Source organism: Euprymna scolopes, chromosome 19 (genome assembly GCF_053919585.1).
Source record: "Euprymna scolopes isolate OS-2025 chromosome 19, ASM5391958v1, whole genome shotgun sequence".
In the NCBI taxonomy this organism is placed as follows: domain Eukaryota; kingdom Metazoa; phylum Mollusca; class Cephalopoda; order Sepiida; family Sepiolidae; genus Euprymna; species Euprymna scolopes.
In genome coordinates, this window is record NC_136500.1 from 61,049,534 (window position 1) to 61,075,670 (window position 26,137).

The following is a 26,137-nucleotide window of genomic DNA, read 5'->3' on the forward strand; positions in this document are numbered from 1 at the left end:
TTGACCAAGGTAATTCCATGTTGGAGTAAATGTCCCTTTTTGGTCTCATGGCTGTCCGCCAAGTTGAGTTGAACTGATCATTTGTTGGTCACCATGCGTCGTCCACGCGGGTGCATATTCCTGCTTTTTGGGGAGCAGAAAATATTGCCGTCATTTCACAATGGTTGTCAGCTCGAAACTAAACTTTTTCGCGTGTTTTCTTTCCGCGCTTAACGTCACGATCGCCTGATGTCGGTTGTCATGGTTACCTATGTTTGCGTGGGTGTTTGACTGCTGCTTATAGTTGATCAGTGAGGGAGGGAGGGGTTGTGTTGTTCGATTGTTCGCTGTTCAACTTAGGAAGGGGAGGTCTGCTGCTTGACTTGGAAGGGGAGAAGGGGAGGTCTGTCTGGCTTGACTTGGAAGGGGGGAAGGGGAGGTCTGTCTGGCTCATATATCCATTATGATATAAGGAGGGGGGGTATATATGTTTCTCCTAACACTATCATCATCATTGTTATATCAACGTTTAAAAAAAAAATCAAAACAGGATATAACATGAATTTTAATGAAGACAGAAATACTAATGTAAACTTTTCCTTTAGAACTCTGTGGGGATGATCCAGTCAGAAGTTCATACATAATATTAATATTAAGAGTAATGAAGAACTCGAGAGAGTTGTATGCTCAGCAGCTTGGTTCTCACCAGTTTTGGCAAATAGCAAACAGGATCCTGAACAGAAGCGTGTGCTCTATCTCCACGATCATCAATGGACCTGAAGTAATTTTGTCAGCATCAGACAAGGCCGAACTATTTGCCAAGAACTTTGTAGCTAATTCTACTTTATGCGACCAAGGCCGCCAACCCCTCATATTTCCTCCTGTATCAGAAAATATGCTATGCGACATTCAAATATCTGTATGTGATGTTGCCAAGCTAATTAAAAACCTTGATTCAATTAAATCATTCCAATTATAGTGCTCTAAAAGCTTCAACCAGAACTAGCTCCCACACTTACAAAGCTGTTTAAGCATTGTCTTAAGAATTGCTTCCCAACACCCTGGAAAATCTCATCAGTATGCCCTGTATTCAAAAATTCAGGTGATAGGTCATCTCCCTCTCAGTACAGACCAATAAGTCTCCTGTGCGTCATGAGCAAGTTACTTGAATCTGTGTTAAATAGAGACGTAGTCAACCACCTCAGCAAAAATAACCTTCTTAGTGACATGCAATATGGTTTCCATTCTGCTAGATCTACAGCAGATGTGCTTATGGTTATTTCTCATAGGATTAGCAAAACTCTCGACGGAAGCTTTCTTTCTAGGGCAATTGTTTTTGACATATCAAAGGCCTTTGATAAGGTATGGCATAAAGGTCTACTTCACAAGATCTCCAGCTATGGTATAGCTGGAAATGTCATTTCTCTCTGAAAGGTTCATAAGAGTAGTGGTTGATGGGCAGAAATCTGAAGCTCATAGTATTAATGCTGAAGTCCCTCAGGGGTCCATCCTGAGTTCAACTCTCTTTCTGATCTATATTACTGATCTTCTAAATCACATCCTTTGATCATTCGTAGACATTTTTGTTGATGACAGTACCATCTACGGCAGCACATCAAAGACCGTAAATGACCAAATTCTCTCTGATTCTCTCTCCTCTGATCTTGAGCATGTGGTACAATGGGGGAAAAAGTGGCTGGTTACTTTTAATACATCTAAAACCAAGCTTCTATCTTTACATTAACCTTCTGATCCCCATCTGGCATCAATTCAAATGAATCACTCTCGTCTTGCAGTTTTGACAAGCTTCTGGGCTTGACCTTTACTCTTGATCAAAAATGGAATATGTACATCAAATCTGTTGCCAAGGTCGCTGGAAAAATGATGGGATCCTGCTATCCAATCAGTAGATATCTACCGGCTGATGCAATTCTCTACCTATATAAGAGCCAGGTACATCCAAGGATGGAGTATTGCTGTCACATCTGGGCAGGAGCTGCTAGGAAGACCTTATCCTGCCTTGACAGAGTTCAGAATAGACTTTGTAGCCCAGTGAAAGATACCCTTTTTCTCTTCCCTGCAATCTCTTTCTCACAGAAGTGATGTTGCATGGCTGTCTCTATTTTATCGTTATTTTCATGGCAAGAGCTTGTCTGAGCTCCAATCTATGGTTCCCCCCCCCCTCGCCAAACATTCATGAGAAACACTCGTTTGGCTGTAAACACTATCAATAATTCCCCCCACTCTTTATCTGTGCCTAAACCTAAATGCAGATTCCATGAAGAAATGCACCTGTAGAACTCTCTTCCGTTTACCTGCTTTCCAGCTGACTACAATATGGCCATCTTCAAGTCCAATGTAAACAAGTTCTTTATGAGTAATTCCCCTTAAGTAATCCTATTAACCAAATTTACATTTTTAACGATTACTTTTGATATTGTCCTTTTGACCACTGTACGCTCTTTAACTCTTATCCTCGAGTGGCCTCTAGGCGTTTATAAGTGGGGATCCTTTGTAAAAAAAAAAATAAATAAATAACGAAATGGGTTCATAGTTAAGTGTAAAAATAATGAGAAAATTTGGTCTCTATTATCATAAGCATCCTATAAAATTAGTTGTGCAAATGTTTTATTATTCAATTGAAAAACAGCCAGACTATTCTTCTTGGTCTCTATCTGAATAATGTCCCTAAGATAATCAAGAACTATATGCTTTGGTCACAAATGTATTCATATTAATTATTGGTAATTAACAACGATTTGATGACCACTGATGAATCACTTGAAACATTAGCACTTCAAAAAGTGAATATTATGCATAGCCCCCTTTTCTAAGCACAGAATATACAATAGTTAATAATACAAATTCGTCTTACTGACCTGAAATCCACAAGTCACAATAGTACTTTTATTAATTTGGAAGCCATTTATATTTTTATGTTGTGTAAAATGTGACACTTAGCCAAAATGGGAATTGAAAAGTAGTTGATATCTGACTTGCAAAAAAATAAAAAGTAAAATAAATATTATCTCTTTACATATATTTATATTTTTTAAAATTTTTATTTTGTTTTTAAGTACAGTTTCTGTTGACAGCTTGTAGATTAATGGAATTCTAATATGTAAAACTATTTATGAAACACAGGAACTAATGGAAAATGGCCTAAGGGAAATAAAAGAAGAAAAAAAACGCATAACCAAAAAAATAAGAAAGAAATAAATTATTTGAGTTTTGAATTAATTGATTTACTATAAAACACACACACAACCATGTATATTATTTCATGTATTCACATAAAATTTTATAAGGATATATAATATTTTATGAATCAATTTTCAGTATTTATTTCAATAATAATCAATATGTGAGTAGAGCTAAGTAGTAAGTTATGAAAATGTATATGGCAATTAAGCAACACAGAATTTTCTGCATTTCATCCTCGTGAGGGTCCGTCAGGCTAATGCATAAAATTGTTATGCAAATTTTTATAATATATATATAGAGAGGGACATGGTGTTAAGTTTGCCCACTAACCAATTAGATACGCTGTTATTCCTGCCCGTTTTAACCAAACAGTAGCCAAAAAAAGATAGGTTGGCTTCTATTTCATCTTTATTTGTACATTGGAGAGTCATCTTTTCTTTGTGTATTAAAAGATAATCTTGTTTTAACCTTAGTGTGCTTAGATACTGTAGCAGAAGTAGCAATAACTAAAATGAGGGGAAAAAGAGCTTACCTCGGGTACGTCTGTTGTGTCACCGGTTGGGGGGAAAAGAGAATTCCAAGATGGCGTCCAGGGGTTTTTATTAGCGTTTACCTCATGCAACTCTCGGAAAATCACGTTTCTTTCTCATGTGATTATGCAAATGGATAATTCCCGCCCACTATAAAAGCAGGAGGCTAGAGACGAGTCGGCAGTGTCCTGCAAATTGTGTGTGTGGGTGTTTCTGGCGATTGGAGTGTGTCTTCTTTTACCACGGTTATCACGGACAGGAATTCCCTCTCTTCTGGAGGTGGGCGATATTGACTATTTTGAAGTTGTACTGTTGCTGACAGAACATTTATTTTTTTTTGCCTACTACATTTTTGTTTCAAGCTATTTCGGCCCGAATATGGCGAAGGTGCGGATAAGCAGTGATATTATCAAGCCATTCTCTGGCGAGGGAGACGTTGTAGCGTGGCTGAAAAAAGTGAGACTTGTCGCACAACTTCAGCAGGTGGATGACGTAGCGAGTCTGCTACCTTTATACCTGGAAGGCGATGCGCTGGCCCTCTACATGGAAATGGAGGAGGACGATAAAAAGAAAATAGACCAGATTGAGGCTCGATTAAAGGAGGCATTTACTGATGACGCGTTTGCAGCATATAGAAAAATAACTATGGTTAGATGGGCTGGTGAACGTGTGAATGTGTACGCCAACAAAATCAGGCAGTTGGTTGGATTGGCCGGATTCACAGGAGAAAGCTTAGAGAGACTCACAAAATTAATCTTTGTCACTGGATTCCCTGACACCATCTCAATTGCTCTTCAACAGGTGCCGAACATCAAAGCCCTGACCATGGGGGAGCTAATGTCGAGAGCGAGAATTTTGACGACGACTGGCGAACAAAATCAGGATGTGGTTGCGGCCACACGCTCACCCAACAACAGGGCCCAGAATAATCCTGTTAACGTGACCTGTTTCAAATGCAATGTTAAAGGCCACCTTGCAAGGGACTGTCGAAAACGTGGAACACGGTGTTACCGTTGCGGTGAGAGTGGACACTGGTCTCGGAACTGCTCGGGAAACGAGCAAGGGGAGGACGCATAAGCGCCAGTCTCCTTCCCAACCAAGATGTGAACACGACGCTCCCGGTGATAAGCATCCATGTTGACGGGACGCGATGTTTGGCGCTTATTGATACAGGATGCTCCAGGACAATTTTACATGCAGACCGGTGCCGGTCTTGGAGAAAAACAAACGTAAATGTCAACACAATTGGTGGAATGTCCCATGCGTGCTGCGGTGTTGGAACGGTCTCTGTATCCACTGATGAAGGTGTGTCTGCCAGAGTCGATGTGTTGGTGGTGCATGGCAAGCCACTGGGATTTGACTTGCTTCTAGGGATCGACGCCATAAAAGCTCTAGGAGGTGTCATTGTCAAGCCTACAGGATCAGTGCGGCTGGGCGTCAGGAAAAGTATTAAATGCGCAGCCATTTCTATCGATGAACCAGATTTCACTGCTACCTTTGACCATCAAAACCGAACGTGGACTGCATCGTGAAAATGGTCTGTGGACCACCCCCCTGAAAGGCTGCATAATCGAGTGTCAGAGTACCCAGTGCCAGCAGAAATTCATGAAGAATACATGCAGGAGCTCCACACCTGGATAGATAATGGTTGGCTCGTGCCATACCCAGAGGATAAATTGGGACCCCCCAAAAGTCTAATTCCCCTGATGGCTGTGATACAGCAGAACAAAGCCAAAGTGCGCCCGGTGATGGACTACCGGGAGCTAAATCATTACGTAGACGCATTTACGGCCAACGCAGATGTTTGTGCGGCTAAGCTGCGTGAGTGGAGACAAAAAGGTGCTAACGTGTCTCTACTGGACCTCAGAAGAGCATACCTACAAGTCCGGGTCCATGAGACACTGTGGCCATACCAGACTGTGGAAATCGATGGGAAAAAATACTGTCTGACCCGTCTGGGGTTTGGTTTGAATGTGGCTCCCTTGATAATGAGAGCAATTGTCAGCGAAGTACTATCTCAGGAAGAAGTTATAGGCCGCGCAGCATCTGCTTACATTGATGACATTTTTGTCAATGAAGACGTGGTGCCCGTGACCCATGTGAGAGAACACCTCGCGCAGTTCGGGTTGGAGTGCAAGAACCCGGAGCAGTTGAAGGACGGTGCACGGGTGCTGGGATTGGCAGTCAGGATGGAACGCAATGAACTGCGGTGGAAGCGAGAAAATGCAATTCCGGAGGCTCCCAGTATTGTTACGCGATGAACAATCTTTTCCCTGTGTTGTCGACTTGTCGGGCACTTTCCGGTGTGCGGTTGGCTTCGTGTGGCTTGCGGAATACTCAGAAGGAGAGTAAGTTCGGTAACGAAGGGCTGGGATGATGAAGCAAGGGACGCCGTACTACATCGTATGATGTTCGAAACCTTAAAATCTGCACAGCAGAATGATCCGGCACAGGGAAATTGGTGTGTAGACGGCAAAGAGCTGAATGTATGGGTCGATGCTAGCTCCCTAGCAATTGGGGCAGCCTTGGAGATGTGGGAAACTGTGTTGGAAGATGCATGTTGGCTGTGACCTGAAGATGACTCTCAACATATCAACTTGGCTGAACTGGATGCCGTATTGAAAGGCATCAATTTGGCTCTCCAGTGGCAGAGCAAGGTGCTACACATAAAGACAGATTCTGTTTGCGTATACCATTGGGTCTCGGACACGCTAACTGGAAAGGCGCGAGTACGCACCAAAGCAGCAAGCGAGATGCTTATTAGGAAGCAACTAAGCATTCTAAAGGAGCTCGTGAGAGAGTACGGGCTGACAGTGGATGTGACGCTGGTTCCATCAGCACGAAACATTGCTGATCGACTGACACGAGTGCCACAGCAGTGGTTTGAGGCAATGAAAAAGAAAAATGGTCTTGACCCAGTGATAGGCGCGGTCCACACAGACGAGCTGGATGAGAGTCAAATCATGGCTATTCACAAAGATAGTGGACATCCGGGGGTGCGACGCACTACCTACTTTGTCAGGAGAAGATGTCCAACCACGACAAAAGCAACTGTCAGAACGGTCATACAGAAATGCGAGGAATGTCAGTCCATTGACCCAGCGCCAGTCAGGTGGGAAAAGGGTAAGCTGGAAGTTAACGAGAATTGGCAGAGAATTGGAATGGATATCACGCATTATGGCACCTTCCATTTTTTAACTTTAACAGACTGTGGTCCATCGCGTTTCTCCATTTGGAGGAAATTGGCAAGGCAGGACTCGGCAGGCGTGATTCATCAGTTGGAGGCAGTGTTCCTCGAGCGTAGCGCGCCGCATGAACTCCTTTTAGACAATGACACAGCTTTCTGCAGCAATATGTTCCAAGCATTTGCACGTAAATGGGGAGTTCACTTGCGATTCTGTTGTGCATACGCTCCAGCCGGGAATGGCATAGCGGAGCGATGTCACCGTACAGTGAAACGAATAGCGGCTAGAATGTGTTGTCCCATACAGGAGGCTGTCTACTGGTATAACATCACACCAAGAGACGACACATCTCCCTCCACTGCGCCTGCCAACAGGATTTATCAATACGAAGTTCGAGTAAAGGAGACCAATCTCGCAACTGCGTCCCCAGGTCCCAAGAACAGCTTTTACCAGGTTGGAGATCGCGTATGGGTCAAAAGACCGCAAAATCGATGTACCATGAGGTTCGGCAAGGGTGAGGTGACCAAGGTGATCAGCCCTCAGTCAATTTTGGTGGACGGTGTGCCTCGTCACGTGAAGGATTTGCGCCCTCGCCATTATGTTGTTACATCGGAGGAAGAGGGAGACTCAGACAGTATGATGTCTTCTGAAAAGACAGAGAGTATGATGCAGGACGACGGAGAGGATTTTGAGCCATATAATGTACATACTGAAGAAGCGGAGGAAGGACCACCCGTCTTGCCTCTACGAAGGAGTACCCGACAGAGACGAATACTGCCCCCCTGCCCTGATTGTGAAACACCGCCTATGGAGCAGACTGGTGGCAATAATGGCGATGAGGAGGATGGCAGGGTGGAAGTGCTGCCTCCGGTTCTTCGGAGAAGTACCAGACAAAGACGACTGCCCCCCTGCCCCGTTTGTGATCATGAGATCAGGGGGGAGTGTAGCAGAAGTAGCAATAACTAAAATGAGGGGAAAAAGAGCTTACCTTGGGTACGTCTGTTGTGTCACCGGTTGGGGGGAAAAGAGAATTCCAAGATGGCATCCAGGGGTTTTTATTAGCGTTTACCCCATGCAACTCTCGGAAAATCACGTTTCTTTCTCATGTGATTATGCAAATGGATAATTCCCGCCCACTATAAAAGCAGGAGGCTAGAGACGAGTCGGGGTGTCCTGCAAATTGTGTGTGTGGGTGTTTCTGGCGATTGGAGTGTGTCTTCTTTTACCACGGTTATCACGGACAGGAATTCCCTCTCTTCTGGAGGTGGGCGATATTGACTATTTTGAAGTTGTACTGTTGCTGACAGAACATTTATTTTTTTTTGCCTACTACATTTTTGTTTCAGATACGTTTTCTTATTTTTTGTTTATATTTTAGATGTTGTATTGGTTTATATTTTTTATCAATTATTTTATGCATATATATAAGATAAAGTTTACTAGGTGTATACAGCTCTTTGTTATTTTGTTTCTACAGTTTCAAAAAGATTTGAGGGTTCATTAAAATTTAGGATTAAAAAAGTTTCATTCAGACATAATCTACACGGCGTGTCTAAATTTCTACATGTACTGGCTTATTGTACTATTTTCCATTCAACTATTGGTTGGCATTTACTTTCTTTGAGCTCCCACTAATGTTTTTTTTATTTAGCATTTTTTGTTATTATTTTAAGGTTACTAATAAGGCTTTGGTTAATACTATTTCTAGTGATAAGATTTGGCCCTTCTTTGTGTTATTTGTTCTTATGCTAGCTATTTTTCTTGCTTGCTTCGTTTTTTTTTCTAATGCCTCCATTTAATATTTTTCTATTACATGCTTTAATTATCATATGTTATCATGTTTTTGCAGCAACTATGAGACAAATTTTGTTATTTTTATTAAAGATTTCGTGTAAGGGATTTATTACAGAAAAACGTTTTTTGATGAGAGTTTGGAATTTCTTACCAAGTTTAGTTATTAGTATCTATAGGGCGGTGTATACCAAATTACATTTCTGTTTCTTATACTTTTAACTTTATTATAATTATTGGTGTTCTATTGCCTATATTTAATCTTGATATTATCGTACCCACTATTTTTAGAGCTGTTTGTCTGAAAGTGACACAATGTTCAACAAGCAAAATGTTTCTTAACTAGTTAGCATGTTTACTCTTACACCTAATATTTTCATTTCTATGTATATAAAATATTTTCATTTCCATATGTATAATTTTCTTAAAATCCTCCCCCTTGATTTGGTAATTATCTCTTATAGCTAATCCATCATCCCTACATAGATCACTATCTGTATTATCAAATATATTTGTAAGGATATATGAAATAAATAACCCTACAAAATCTGATGCCTCTGCAGAATCCAGTGGAATAAAAACCTTGATGCAAAAAAAAAAAAAAAAAAAAATGTGAATGCTTGGTAGATATTTGAGAATCCATAGAGTTTACAAATAGTGAAGTAAAAATTTTTTTATCCTATAAAATATTTGAACCCGGTAATTCAAATTAGAGTTAGTGTAAGAGGATTAGTGACTAACAGAGGAGTATCTTCTCTAACTATCTCTATGACATTAAGAAAAATGAGAACTGTTGATCAGATTAAATATTTTTAAAAAAATCGACAGGAAATTAAGATATATTGGATCAGAATATGGAATAATATATGCACTATTTTACATAGCAAGAACAATAGAGCAATCAAATCTAGATTTTTTTTTACTTTGTGCTGATTATTTTGATATGCATTTCTTTACTTTGGGGAGGTTTTTGTAGCTTTATCTTAAAGAGTACTTAGGGCTTTTCATTTTCTAATATTATCTCGGGTTAGTATCATTTATCTGTATGTTCAAAATGCATGTGTGAACGATCCAAAGTGGATTGTTTTTTTCTGCAATCATGTCTGTTTTTGTATTCTTTCGGGGTTAATTTGCTCCATTCACTTATGTAATTTATCATTTCATCTTATTCATCACAGAATCTACATTTAGTGTTTTCCTAGGTTTTGTCTATTTTAAACTTTTATATATGTCATTCTAATTGCTTGTTCTGTAGAACTGTTAGCAGCATTTCCGTTTCTCTTTGCAAGTGTCCTTTTTGTAGCTATGCTCAGGTGTTTTAATGGTACCTCTTATAAACCGCCAGCGAGCTGCATCTCCTCACACTTTTCGTTTTGTTTCCAGTTTTACTATTCCCTGTATTGTTAATTTTAACCGTCTCTTGCTGCAATAAGCCTTTCTGTGTTTTAGACTATGTATTTTCTAGTTCTTTTTTGTGATTCATACAGTTTTTATACTTAATTGTTCTCTTCCTCTCCTTTTTTATGTAATCAGTTAATAAGATACTTTGAATGTAATGCATTTTTCATGTTCATTAGTTTCCTAGTCTTCTGATCAAGGTACCTAAGTTCTTTATTTGTCCGGTCTATGAATAATGCAGAAAATGTTACTAGCTATACTGCATCATAATCATATTCGGTTTAATGCCCATTTCATATATTGGCATGTACTGAATGGCTTTAAGAAATTGTCTCCTAAAGTAACCTACCTCTGATCAGGTCTATCTTTATTTCTCTTTCTCTCAACTCTATTTTTATCATTTCCTCTCACGTTTTCCACGGTCTTTCTCTGCAAACTGAATCTTCTACCTTAACTGTTATACATTTATTAATTCAAGAACTTTCATCCATTCTTTCAATGTGTCCTCATGTTTATTTATGTTATCAGGTTTATACTATATAATTTGGTTTCGAAGAGCTTTGTTTTTATCATCTATTTTTTTGCCATATTTCTCTTTCATTTCTGTTTATTTAATTGTGTCTGCTTCTAAATTATTATTATTTGTTTGTTACGCTTCCTTTGTACCTATCCTTTCAATTCAATCCTTAAAAAGTTGTACTGACATATAGACAATGTGATATATAGCACAATGTTAGTATACAGATTAAATTCTATGTTACATCTGTCAGTTCCCCAAAATATCACCTTAATTCCTTTTTATTACTATTATTCATGAACTCATCTACGTCTACAAATAGATGGAAAACAATGCCAAGATTGCTGCAAAGAAAGTGGGCTCTCTCTACTGTGATAGAAAACTACTAACACCTACTAATATCCAGTATCTGTACAAAACCACCATTTACCCATGCATATCGAGTAGAACAATAAAACTGTCACTGTAGAAAAGGCAACATGATTCCATTTCCGTTTGATGAAAACCAGTTTTCTTTGTTTGTTGCAGACCATCTACTAGTTGGCCAGTTGTGTACAAATCCCAAGAGCGATAGGAGTCTTCTATCATGTCTGAAAGTGACACGATGTTCAACGAGCAAGATTAGAGATGTGCTACTGTACAACTCATGCTCTCTACTGATCCAAGTTATGACAACAGGACCATTGCCAGCACCCTCAAAATGCAAATCCGGACAGTCCAACGCATGAGGGCATCGGACAAACCATGATTATGGTCTTTTGTGTGGTTTCTAGTGAGGGTAACATAATGCCACCTCATATCTTCAAAGTCAGCTTGAAAGTCAATACTAAGTGTACCTGGATGTTGTGGGAATTGAAATTCCTAGGCTAACTCGATTATCGCCCTTTAACTCTGGTAGCAAGAGAGTGGCACAGCCACATCACTTCCTATTCTGTATATTTCTACCTCCTTTTCTGTTGGATTCTCGACAAGTCAACATGTGACGAAATGCGCTCCGGTTGGCATGGCCAGCCAATCAGCCCTCCTGACTAACCAGCCTAGCCTTTCATTAAAATACTTTGCAAATAACATTACTTAATCCTTTCTCCAACAAACTCTTATTCTTACTATCTCTATATTCATTTCTTCACATGTATGTTTATGTAAATAAATCTACATTCATTCATTATCGTATATCGTTATGTTTCGTCTTTATTATGCGACCTTTGCTTTTCAATCACTACCATTCATTAACGACATGAGGATGGGATCGGCTATAACATAAACAGGCCACCTCCGTCCTCAATAATGTGCTGAAGATTGTGGTGATCCCCTGGTGCAATCAGGTGGCCGCTGGCAGACCCTGGATGTGGCAGTCAAACTTGACACTGACCCACAAGTCCAAAGAGATTCAGGCTTGGATTCAGAAAGAGTGCTACGACTTTGTACCCTTCTCTCACTGCCCCCCTTTCCTCGTCAGACTTGCACCCACTGGACTACTTCATTTGGTCATATGTCGAGAATATCACCAACAGGGCCTCCCACAATACTAAAGCCAGCACATTCAGAGCACATTCCATTAAAGTACTTGTAAAAAAAAAAAAAAAATACACAAGGATGCAACATTGCAACAATGGGACAGAGGTTGGAGCTTAGCTGACAGTGTAAGAATTATTACATTTGAGACTCTTTTTTTGGATGAACTCTGTCTAAGAGTGAGTAGTGGTAGATGCATCATCCCAGATGTTGCACCAATACTCCATACATGAGCGAATGGTGGCTTTGTAAAGATATAGGATGCTCTCTGGTTTGAGTAATTTTTTTATCATGGTAGATGGAGCCCACTTTCTTTGCAGCAGCTTTGGCAATGTCATTAATGTATTTGTTTCAATTCATGTTGCCTGGGAATGTTAGGTAGAGAAGTTTAAAAGATGGGCTCTCAGAAAGGATGCCATTTATTATGGCAATCAGTGGTTGGGAAGATTTTTTTATGGTTGTTAAAAGGAAAGAAGTTTAGTCTTAGTAGCATTAGATGTTACCATCCATTTACGGTCACATTTCACTAGACTGATTTCGTTTTCTAAAATTTCTGCCATAGCCTTGGATATATGTATATTTGTTTTTCCCTCATATCTAATATAGAACATGGTGTCACCAGTAAATATACCCATTTCAGGCAATTTTAATAGGAAGCTCAATTATGAATATCAGGAATAATAAAAGGTTCAAACATCGACTCCTGGGGTGCACCTGCATTAATATCATGTTGTTTAGACACATGATCATACAAGACAACCTAGAGTTTTCTCTTGTCTAAGAAAGATCTGATTATGTTAAGTATTCATTCAGAAATACCATGAGATTTTATTTTTCGTGAGAAACCCTTTATACCAGATCTTGTCAAAGGCTTTGAATATATCAAGGTTTACATCTTTTGCTTTCCCTGCCTTATTCAGTGCATGGTATATGCATTCAGAGATGACAGTTAAAACATCTATAGTAGAACAGGCTTGTTGGTCAGAAAGATACACAGCATTTACAAGATGGTTGACTAGCACTTCATTAAAGACTCAATTATTTTAGTGAAAAGGGGGAAGAGACTGACTAGGTGATAATTGAACAGGTCAATTCTTTCGCCAGAATTCCTGAAGGCTGGTACAACAAAGGCAATTTTCCAGCTATCAGGGAATCAAAACTCGGCTAGGCATTTGTTAATAAGTTTGGAGAGGATGGGAGCTAGTTCAGTGGAGCGTTACTAAGTTAGTATGGAAGGGATGAGATCAGGCACACACACCTTGGAGGCGTTTAGGTTTTCTATGATATAATATAATGATATACGAGAAGGAGTGATTTTTATATCTACAAGCATTGCTTTTGTCTGTACATCGAAGTTTGAGGGGTCTAAGGTTGGAGGTGAACCACCAGGAAAGCAGGTCAGTTTCCTTAGTTGCCATGCATGCGACCTCATGGTTGTTAATTGGGGAATTGTTATTATCCAGGATTCATCACAATATTATAAATTTTTCAGTAATCACGAGTTTCTATTTTCTGCAACTTGATATGTTTTCTAGTCACTTTGGTATGTCTTCTCTTGGCTGCAGCTATTTCACTCTTACAGTTATTTCTAGCTTCTGCAGACTTTAGCCTATTTGTACTTGACTTGTGGTAGATGAATTGTCAGAATGTATGCTGCCTTTGTATCATGGCAGCTGCACAAGTCTAAATAAACCATTGGGAAGAGTGGGGCTTGTTATAGTTTTTCCGTGTGGGACATATGCTTCAATACCTGCTTTATATTATTTAGTTGTCTCATTCAGCAGGAAGAGAAAATATATTAAACTATAAAACATCTTTGATGTGTTCTTTAATGATTTCCTAATCAGCTCTTTTGAAGCATTTTGTCATTTTGAGTAATGGCTCCTCAGCTTGGGGTCAAGAACTTAGGGTGATGCCAACCAATATCAGAAGATGATCAGCATTCTCGATTGGACTATGGGCATTTGTCACACAATCCTCGAGTACTGTAGTTAAGAATAGATAGAGAAGTGAAGCTTGCTGATCTCCACGATGTGAGAGGCAGGTCAGGAACGTGACTGACTATTTAGCTATAGAGAAGCTATGTGTGCTGCTACCAGCTGCATCAGCGTAACTTGATAAAACAAGCCAACTAATGCGGTGGACATTAAAATCCCCAAATACATATATCTGGGCTTTAATATTTAAGGATAGTGCTCCATTTATATTGTCAGAGACATGGTTACTCAGGGCACAGTCCTGATTGAAGGGAAAAAGGTAGAGAAAATATAAATAATGCAGTGTTGTAAGGCTATTCTTAAGCACATGAAGGTCTGCTCATCTGATTGTAGACTGTGCTCTCTAGTTAAGGGGAGAATGAATGTAGACTCGAAGTCCGTGCATATATCTGTTCGAGTCTTTACTGCAGAGAGGAAGGTATCTTGTCATGTTAAAGCAGTTAGAGGAGATTAGGAATGTAGGTTAGTTTCATTTAATGCTAGGATACCTGGGGAGTTTACTAGAAGAATAGATTCTACATCATTTAAGTTACTTCTAAGTTCATGGATATTTGTGAATGCAAGCCTCAAGGGAGGAGGTAAATTAGTTTATTTGGGATGGTGTCTGGGTTGAACATGTTTTTCTGCTTTGGATGTCATTTCACTTGATTTTTTAAGTTTGAGTGTAGAGTTGGGTTATAATAAGTGGATCAGTTTGATGCCAAATATGCAGACACAACTAGACTATTATTATTGTCTAAATTGTTGTGGCCTCGAGAAAGCCTACAACTGAAGAGTTAGTCAATCAGAAATAGCAACCAAATAAAGTGTCAAATCTTTACGCTCAACTTGCCAGACAAGAGCAGTGCAGACTAGTTGCATGGACATAAATGGCAATCAAGCATCACCAAGTTGCTCAATTTGAGAGAAATGGAACAAAAAAACAATAGGAAGAAGAAAGGGATGGGAGATTGTGTACATTTTCCTAGTTATGAAACAAGACCTTGCATTGAATGCCCCTAATTGTATCTCTGTGCTTAGCTAACAGACAAAGAAATGTGAAAGCTTGGTGATAGGCAAGCCTAACTGTTCCTTAAACAATTTAGGTTTGCAAACCAGATAATTATTTTGAGTCACCAGCTCTAAGAAGGTTGTCAATCAGGATTAAGGAGGCCTTCATCTCCCAAGTATATATATATATATATATATATATATATATATATATATATATATATATATATATATATATAAATGTATAAATATAATATCTATAAAGGGTGTTTTATTTTAGAAGTGGCTAAGTTTATAACAAAATAAATCACAGAAAAATATTTTTATCATACAAATATGTGGTTTATTCCAAAGATAAATTTTTGGCATTTATAATTTAAATACGATTTCAGGCATATGGCTTGTGTGTATTTGACATTATTTAGAGGTCCAATTTTCACAACTCTACACATTAAATTATAGGCTATATTTCAGTAATAATGCATCGAATGCTTCCTTCCAAGTGGTCTATTGTGTTTGGCTTATCAGCATAGACATGCGACTTTACATATCCTCAAGATAATAATCTAATGGTGTTAAATTGCATGAACAAGGTGGCCAATTTGTGAAATGTTTATCTTAGTAAATTGATTGTGTTGTGCGCTCTGTGGCATGTGGCTCCATCCTGCTGAAACCACATGATGAATTGCCAAACCAAACTGAGCTCAAAATAACCAATAGTTGTCAAATATGCAATTGAAGAAAACAGAATTGTCAATTTAAAGTTTGCTGTCTTAAAAACATCTTGTGTGTATATATATATATATATATATATATATATATATATATATATATATATATACACACACACACATACACACACTTTTTATTTATTTTTACATAAACATTTAAGTATTGCTACACATTCATGAGTATGTTTCACTCAACTATCTATAAATAATTAGAGACTTTGTCCGCCGATGCTGCTTTTACAAAAGTCCTTGGATAAAGTATTTGGCTTTCGGCTTAATCTAAGAAGTTGGCTTTTTTACAGGAACATTGCCTAGTTATTTATAATTATTTTACTAAAACATATTCATGAATGTGTAGCGATACCTAAATGTTTATGTAAAAATAAATAAAATGTATATCTTACTCTACCTTGGTATTGTGCACTCTTGTATAAACCTTGTTAAATTAATTGGATGTTTAACCTCTGATCAATATTAACCTGCAATAATAATATATATATATATATATATATATATATATATATAGATGTTAATCCAAGGTAATTCCAGTATTTATAAGATAATACTCAATAACAGCTAAAGTTGTATTATAGTATAATTTTTTTGAATTTATACAAACATTATTGGGTACACGTGCATATCTGGTTCAGCTACAAATTTATTTCAACTCCAGCTTCCTCAGTCCTCCGGATATACTATATACTCAGAGGCCCAAAGAAGCTGCACTTGAAATAAAGTAGTAGTTGAAACAGGTATGCACATATGTATCCAATAATGTAAGTATAAATAAAAAATACGTTGTGTGTGCATACACACAACGTATTCATTCTCGTGATTCTGTGAGAAGGAAACTTATATTTTATTTTACCCCTTAGCACGTTGTCATTTGAGTTGAGGATACCTGCATTTATCTTCATCTGTTTTCAAATAAATAATGACAAATTGTCATATTCTTTGTGAAAACAAAAAAACATCAAACATGTTATTAGTTGCATGGTAAAATTGTTATTTTTGAGAAAGAAAAAAGAATATGAATGAATAATATAAAAAAAAAAAATAAAATATAATGATGAAAAGATTGTAAATAAATAAATAATAATGTTAGTAATAACATTAAATAAAATCCTTACATAAAATCCACTTCCATTAATAATGAAAATAAAACGGCAATAAAAAAAGGTAAACAAATTAATGTTTGATTCGAAGTTGCACTCTGCATAATGAATGTACAAGAATTACTGATGCAAATTGTTTTTGATTTAAATAGGAATATACGTGTGCACCCTCTTTGTATTAAGATAAGGATAAATAATCTGAATCTTAGGGAGTTCAGGTATTTTTAATGTAAAAAAAGTCAATTCCTATTTTTCACTTCCGTGATGGAGGTTCAACACAAGGTCAGGCAAGGTTTTAAAAGGCAGTGCACGAGGTCAAGTACACTCTGGCCTACAAAATATACCTGAGCAATTTTGTCAGCATTCCCCGGTAAGGATGCTGCAGACGCTTAGCAATTAACTAATCTCTTTCCTGAGACAAGGTAAAGCCTGGAAGGGATGAGCTCCTAGGATTGGACAGAACCATAACTCAGCCAACAGCAACAAAGAAACAAAGTCACTGTCAGACGGATCGTCGAGGACCTTTTAGAATAATCAAAAAAATAATTTGCATATCATGATTAATTGGGTACAAATATCTGAGAAAATGATCGTTTTATTAGAGATACAAGGTATAAGAAATAGTTTTGATGGGTTTTCAGACTTGACCAAAAAATAAATTATTTTGAAAATCAAATATCACATTTAGAAAAGTGAGAGGAAACAATTCCAATAAATGCCAATCAGTATAAATGTTCAACCTACTATAAAATATATCAAAATGTGTATATCTAATATATAAGTTAATGTGGGAGGTTTTGTGGATCTGTCAATGCACAATAGAGTCTGAAATCAAAGATTACAAAATTCTCCTTCTGTATAAACATCTGTTTTCTATCTATGTTCTTGAATAAAAAAAAAAAAAAAGAAGATATTTCAAAACAATTTTATCAAAATATACTTTACCCAGAGGGATATTCAGTTTTTTCTTATTGATATTAACAAGAGGTAGGAGGATTTTTCACCTACGAAAATAACTACTCTGCCTCCTACTCAAACAAACCTGGAATTCTTTTACAGTGATGGCCACCTTTGACTTCTACATGGAATCTAGATTTAAAATGTTTATAAATGGGTAAAACAATTAATACATTACGTTTTTAGTTTGAATCTATATATTAAAATAATGTTTTTTCCCTTATGCCTTCAGACACTATAAGAAAATAATCAACCATTTTATATGCTGGTCTGTTCCAGACTCCAATTACCTTATGCACTCATGTTTGCAGAAATCCTGCATTCAACTCATTCTTATTCCATATTTATTATATTTTTCTCGCTCTGTGATTCTTCCAAACAAACCTTTTAAAAAGAAGGTAGCATCAACTTTCACCTGCTATTATTTTTTCTATTACTACTGCCACCAGTTTCACTTTGTGTAATTTTTTTCTGAAATAACAATTAACTAAACACGAGTTATTCCAGAATATAATACATTCGTATTTTCTGAATACCAACAACAACAACAACTGCTCACTTATAATTTATGTGTCTGCATCACTAAACTTTCCTGATTACTTTGGTTTTAAATCTAAGTGAAATTATCTCGGTTGTTTTTAATACTTGCATCTACACAAAACAATTAAAAAGGACAAGCACAGTTTATAATCGCTTAAAAAAACAAAAAGAGGAAATTTAACACACATGATAAACACATCGTATGGCGTTTTTCTTTTTGGTTAGCATGGGTTTCAGAATTATTCTTAACATTTTAGGTAACAACGAGTTACCACAAACAACTTATTTTTATTTAAAACCCCTAACTGCATGATGTGTGAACAGTAAGATCTAAATGAGTGCAAAATATATTTTTTCAAACATTCCAAAGCAGTGTTTTGTTGACTATAATAACAATATAATCCTGTGCAATGCTGGTTTGTGTTATCAAGCATAAATTGAAATAAGCATTGCTAAGTTAACATCAACATTTTTTAGGCTTTTACATTTCTGAAGAATAACTTGTCTTGAGTCTTATAAGAATTAAAGAGAGCATATTTCATTTTTTCTAATTATTAAAATCTTTGTTCATTTTTTCTTACCGAAATTCGAAGCAAATCATTGTAATTTGACAACTGTTTCGAGCACAAATGAACAACTAAATAAACGTATAATTATTAGGACCTTTCTTTCATAAGGAGAGCAAAACATCGCTATCTGAATAAAGTAACAGAAAAATACTTTTTGAGTAAAAGAAAAATACACAAAACCTTTTACAGGCATTTTTTGTGCATTTTTTTCTAAGGTTTTCTTTCAGGAACGATGTTTTGGTCTGCTGATTAATGAAAGATTCTGGTAATTACATGTTTATTCCCAATTGCTTTTGTGCAAAACAACTGTCAAGTTACATTAAATGGCTCTGAACTTCAACAAGAAAAAAATTAATAGATTTGGTCATCGTATTCTAGTATATCATAATTTACTTAAATATGCTCCGTTGTTAAATGTCAACATTCATCGATCTTTTACACTGAATAGCCTTGGTAAATTAAAAAAAAAAAAAACATACACAAATATAGTTATATCTATATATCATTAAACCAAGGTTATATCATTTGATGACTTAATGACAATTTCGGACGAAAATAACTTTTACACATGTTTCTGGAGAATTCGAAAGCAACCATGGGTAGACCAAGTTGTTATAAATGACCCCCTCTTTATTGGAAAGGCAGAGAGGTGACAAATACAAAATATTCCAAGAAAATACAGAAGAAAAATTCAAGATTAGTAATCAGAGATTGTTCATAAACAAATGGAAAATTTAGCAAAAGAAAAACAACAGTTTAAGTCTAATTATCAAATTAAAATACTATTGTTGTGTGTGTGTTTTTAATAAAATTTATTATATCATTTTTTAAATAATAAGAAGCTTTATTAATTAATACAATGAGAAAACCCTCATTTAATACTTTATTTTTATCTATTAGTAGCTATATTAAAATTTTTAAATTAAATTTTAAATATTGAGTTTTATCCTTGCTTTTGGAAATTGATTCCTATTCAAATCGATCTGAAATACATAAATTTATTTTTATACTATTATGTGTTTATATATTTATAATTATTGATAAATATGGTTCATCTTAACACTTTACTAAAGTTTCACAAATTGTCCTATCATCAGAAACACATTAACAAAATCGTAAATGCCTCAACATATCCAACAGACATTCAACCTGAGCAGAAAAATGTAAACATAAGAAATACATACATATGTAAACGTATGCAGATACCTGACGATTTTCTATTCTAACAGCTACTTTCCTCAGACCATTTACCTTTGGAATTCTCTCCCTCATCTGTATCAAAATGTAGAGATTTCTAATTTCAATGGTTCAATTTTTTTCTTCATTCTAGATTTTTTTAAAAATGGGAACTGAGAATAATATAGGATCAATTTTTATCAACATGAAACAACAAGATGAAAATGAGAAAAATAAACAACTGTTGGAAGAAGAAATCTGAAAAAAACACAAACCACTGATGATTAAGTGTTGAAAGAAAAGAAATACCAATCACCAATCAAGGGTTAAAATGAAAAACCCTCAACCAAACAAGACGTGCTGGGTCATCCGTAATGAAATGGATAAGAGGAGGAGGAGGAGGAGGCACATACAAAAGATGTATATATAAAAAAAAAGAAATAAGTGCATTCAGAACCAAGATGATATCAACTTGGAAAAAAGGGTTAATTTATTAGGAATTTTCAAAATAATTAAAGAAAAATAATAGAATTAGAATTCTGAAAACAATTATAAAAAATTGAGTATTAGTTCTAAGAAAAGATTATGAAGAAAAGGATTTACATTTTGGTCTTTTAGTCGAAGACTATGATATCGTAAAATAGGTAAAATGCAGGCAATTCAGAATAGTGTCCTAATTGAGGAATACCATTTACGAAATCCTATCTAAAATGGTTGCCAAAGATTTGCTGTCTGTTTATAACTGAAACTACATAGCATTTATCAAAAATGTTTGAAAGCAGGATACTACAACAGACTAGATGAATATTGAAACAATTACCCTACTTTAATTTTAATATTAGTCTCATTTTCTACCTACCGAGTAAGACTTCATTCAAAATTGTCTTCATGAACTGGGAAATAAGTTAAACTCTCCAAGTTGTCACTGATGTTTTTCAATTTGGTATGCACAATGGCTGCCAAACTGGAGAGAATTTAAATGCCTACCAGACACTGTCCTTGATTGTCTAAGTTCTCTCTGTACAAGGGTTTGTCAGGTCAACCTGACATGAGGATACTTTTCCCTACAAGTAAACCCGGACTAAATATTCAAAATTACATAGTATTCGCAGCCCAAATTAGATTTCTCCAGTATGGATAACCCATCAGGAATGGTGCATCTTCTACAAGTGATGTTACCTCAAGTAACAACCCAAAGCTGGATATTCCACCAGACTAGATGAATGCTTGTCCTGGAATCCAGTAAAACCAAGAGACCACAAGGAAGGTATACTATAACATATTGAGATGGTCAATTGGGGAGAGGAAAATCATATTCTCAACTTTTTTACTAACTCAGTGTTTGAGACATAAAGGAGAACTTTAATCGAATATTCGAATATCTATGTATCTCATATCAAGTGCTAGCTCCCAGGTAAGAGTCCCTTGATTTTTGAGAACTTCGATTGAAATAAAATAAAACAACTGAGTATCCTAAGGAAGATTTTGTGTCTGTAACTGTCACATTTCCCAAAGACTAAAAAAAATTGAAATTTTTGTCTTATTTTAATATTAATATTGCAAATGAGCATACTAAGTTAAACTTCATTAAAACACACTATTGGCTACTTTTATCATAAAATATAATACAAAGTCGATTTTAAATGTGGAATTGACCAGTTCTCATCGGAACTTCTGGCCAAATACAATATTTGAAACTGACCTCAACATTTCCTTTTGATCAATGGAGGCAGTAGTGTCACCAAGAACCACATCGAATAAAGGGAACAACTAGAGACAAATTTTTAGATGTATTCAAGATGTCTATCAATTGGTTGGTATATCACACATAAGTTTGAAATAGATATGTTTATGTCCGAAATTGAACAAGTGTCCGTTTTTTTTGTTTTTTTTTGTATATATTAGTATTAGTCCTCTTCTGTCATACATGCCCTTTTGACGAGGAGGGGTAGGTGGATAATCTTAATATCTCGTAGATCATCAGGTTTTGTGTTGGTTTTCTTTCTTATTGAATATCAACATCTTTAAAGCATTTAATGCTAAGGCATATTTCGAATGAGAAATGATTTCCATTCTTCTCTATAACCCTTCTTTGACCAAAGAGACACAGCTCGTCTTTTTGTAGTCCATCATAATCTCCATGGTAGGTGCTTAGCCAATCCCTGGTTCTTCCCTGTAAAACTTTCACAGAAAGAACAAATCTTATTGTCACAAATTTAAAGATTTTCCTCTGTTCACCTAAAGCATTGACGCAGATCTCCACAAAGCTTGCCGGATCATAACCGGAAACTTAAAAAGCACACCTCTACCAGCCCTATACCGATTAAGTGGCATACCACCACCTAAAGTCCGCCGGGATATAATTGCGAGAGTTGAGTGTACTAAACAACTTGAAGACCCCAGACACCCTCTCTATGGCTACTCGGAGGTGGCTAGACGACTTGTGTTCCGGCGGAGCTTTGCCATAGTGGAGGAACTACCGGACACTCCTACATCCTCTTACTGGCTGCAGATGTGGAGAGAAGTAGACCCTCAGTCTACAAATATAGCACTGCCAGAGCCCAGTGAAACCTTACCACCTGGCACACACCTGTCCCGTTCGGAGTGGGTCACTCTGAATAGGGCAAGCGCAAAAGTTGCAAAAACTGGCGACAACCTGATCATGTGGGGTTACTCTACAACTGCTGAATGCCCCTGTGGTGCCCAAGTTCAGACCATCGAGTACATTTTAACATCTTGCCCACTGGGGCCCAACTGCATGGATGAAGACCTCAGTGTTGGTAATGAAACCGCATGCCGCTGGTTGAAGAGATGGAGCGACAAGATATGAATGACCTAAAGCCAAAACAAATTTCTACGAACAATTTCTTTCAAAGGACTTCTCATTTTTGGAACACATTGCGATGGGTCTGCTTTCCTGCAGACTTCATTAAATATGGTTAGCCACAAAAGGTTTCAGAAATATAATCTTTATCAAATCCATTGCCATGATCACTGGAAAAATGGTGTGATCCTTTTACTGCTCCAGTAGATATCTCACTCCTGATGCAATTCTCTATCTATATAAAAGCCAGGTTCAGCCAACGATGGAGTACTGCTGCCACATCTGGACAAGAGCTGCTAGAAGCAGCTTATCCTGTCTTGACAGAGTTCAAAATAGACTTTGTAACCTAATGGGGATGCCCTTTTCTCTTCCCTGCAACCTCTTTTCCACAGAAGAGACACTGCGAGCCTATCTCTCCTTTATTGTTATTTTCATGGCAACTGCTCATATGAACTTCAATCAATGCCCCCCCCGCCAGACTTTCACGAAAAACACCCGTCTAGCTGAAGCCACTGTCAGTAAGTTTTCCCACTCTTTATCTGTGCCTAATTCAAAGCGTAAATTCCATGAACAAAGCTTCTTTCTTAGAACTCCACGCCTGTGGAAATCTCTTCCGATTGCCTGCTTTCCAGCTGACTACAATCTGATTGTCTTCAAGTTCAACATGAACAGGTTCTTGATAAACCGTCCCCTTAAGTAATCCAATTTACAAAATTCCCACTACTTATGTTTACTACGCTATAATCGCAATGACTAATGTATACCCATTAACCCTTATCCTTGAGTGGCCTCCAGGCCATGATAAGTGATGACTCCTATGTAAAAAAAAGAAAAATTATTACACTTATCTTGGGACTATGGTACTTTCTAGATATTTTATGATTAGATTAACTTGAAAACTTCTCAAATAATTTGAAGAAACAATAAGTGAAAACGGATCTTTTGTTTAATAATAAAAAACTTTACAATGCTGAAATCATTAACAAAGGAGCAATGAAGACAATCTGGTTAACTTAACAGACACACAAAATTCTCAACATTTGATAATTCAATACATGATTAGAATTTATACAGAAAATCACGGAAGTGGATTTTACTACCAGATTTAAATTATTTAAAATATTTTCTTCAAGTCAATATATATATATATATATATATATATGCAAAAATGTAAAATTTCTGTAGATATAGAAAAATATATAAATAAATTATACATATATATAATATCAAATATAATCACAGTTGTTTTTATGGCATATGGTATGTATATATATGTATAGATGGAGATATAAAAAATTAGTTAATAAAAAGAAAGAAAGGTTGGTTTTTTTTTTGCATGCGCTGGCAAAATTTCTGGTAGTAATAGAAATAGCATGCAAATTTTTTTTTTAGATCTTTTTGGTGCATAGTCAAATATTCGCATCCAAAGCAGAAGCTAGAAGCAATAAATCAGGAGAAAAAATTGGTAAAAAAAAAATGAGTTAGTCAGTAAATCTTACCAAACTCCTCAATCACAAAAATGCCTCCTTTCTGCGTGAAACATTTCTTGACACGACTTATCTCAATAAAGAACTGAAAATAAAAATGAAGCAACCTGAAGCTGTTAATTCACAGAAGTGTACCCACTCGTGGACAAAGAACGTCAGGGATGTGTGGGTGAGTCACGGGAGGGGTTCAAGGCTTTGGAACAAAATCATTGAAGTGTGAGGAAGGAGAACTAAAATTGTGGCTCTATAATCAGTGATTTTGAGAGAAAAAAAAATGAACCAAAAACAAACAAAAGCAAATACTACGATTGGTTGAATGCAAATGAAAGGAAAAATAACAACAAAAATTAATTAAAAAAAAAAAGATTGAACTAATCTTTGATATTTTTTGTGCACCAATTTTTATATTTTTCTTTTCATATTCATAAGTTCTGTTTTTTTTTTGTTTTCTTCACATTTCATATTTTCTATAGAACTTCAGAAAGTATCCAACTCCTGATGCAATCCTCTGTTTTTATGAGAGTCAGATAAGATGGAGTATTCCTGTCACATCTAAGGAGGTACAACTCGGAGCACCCTTTCCTGTATTGACAGAATATAAAGTAGACTTTACAATCTTGTAGAGAAATCATCTCTATTCTTCTCTGCAATCCTTCTTTCACGGAAGAGACATTGCTAGTCTTTTTCTACTCATTATCTCCATGATAGATATTCAGCTGAGCTCCAATCCTTGGTTCTCTTTTGTAAAACTTTCACATACCACCACTGCAAAGAATTTCATCTATGTAATTAAACCCAAAGAAAATTTCCATGAACAGTTTCTTTCAAAGCACTTATCTTTGGAACACATTACCACGGGTCTGCTTTCTTGCAGACTATAATATGATTGTGTTCAAGTCTGATGCTAACAAATACTTAGTAAGTAACTTTCTAAAGTAGCCAAACTTTATCCATTTCGTCAACCTTTTTTAATCTTCACAAGGTGTCCACCTGACAACCTCATTAACTTGTATCCTCGAGTGGCATTTGGTCTTGGTAAGTGGTGACTCATTAGTATATATAAAAAAGCATTTCATATTTTCTGTATGGTTTCTTACAAATCATATTTTATTTCAGGCATTGTACATTTTGTACTTTCCTTCAGGCTTTCTATATTTCTTTCAGACCTCAGATTCCATATCTTTTTTTAAAGTCTCATAGATTTCATATCTTTTTTCAAGCCTGTATCTTCTTTCAAGTCATGGATATTTCATATTTTTTTTATTGGATTTTGTTTCTTCTTTAAATCCTTCTACATTTCACCCCTTCTTTCAGGGCTTTTACATTTCACCTCGTCTTTCAGGCCTTCTACATTTATTTCATGTTTTTTAATCTCTCCAATTAAACCAGAAACCCCTACTAAATTCTGGATCCATAAAAGTTTATTTAAACATTCAAGACTGAAAGACAGGAAAGCATTGTCCCACAAATTGATTCATATCAACAGAAGAAAATAAACTTTCAGAGATGTAAATGAATGTCAGTCAATCGCATTAATGCACAAAATATGGTGCATTTTGATAGTGATCCCCAAATGTATACAATTTACATACATTTAAAATGCTAAACATCTTTACATGTAGCTACAGTAGA

At 36.4% G+C, this 26,137-nt stretch overlaps 1 protein-coding gene across 14 annotated transcripts in view; it reads right to left on the reverse strand.

The window, feature by feature from the left end:
• The window catches only part of LOC145303656 (MAP kinase-activating death domain protein-like), a 602,561-nt gene that overhangs the window by 69,311 nt on the left and 507,113 nt on the right, over positions 1–26,137 (reverse strand). For 10 of the 14 annotated variants that reach the window (XM_080145234.1, XM_080145231.1, XM_080145228.1 and 7 more), the window contains one exon: positions 24,518–24,590. The exons of the other annotated variants lie outside the window; for them this stretch is intronic. In XM_080145234.1, coding sequence (XP_080001360.1) covers positions 24,518–24,590 — 73 coding nt within the window. The remainder of the gene's footprint in view (positions 1–24,517; positions 24,591–26,137) is intronic. 14 annotated transcript variants of the gene reach the window in all.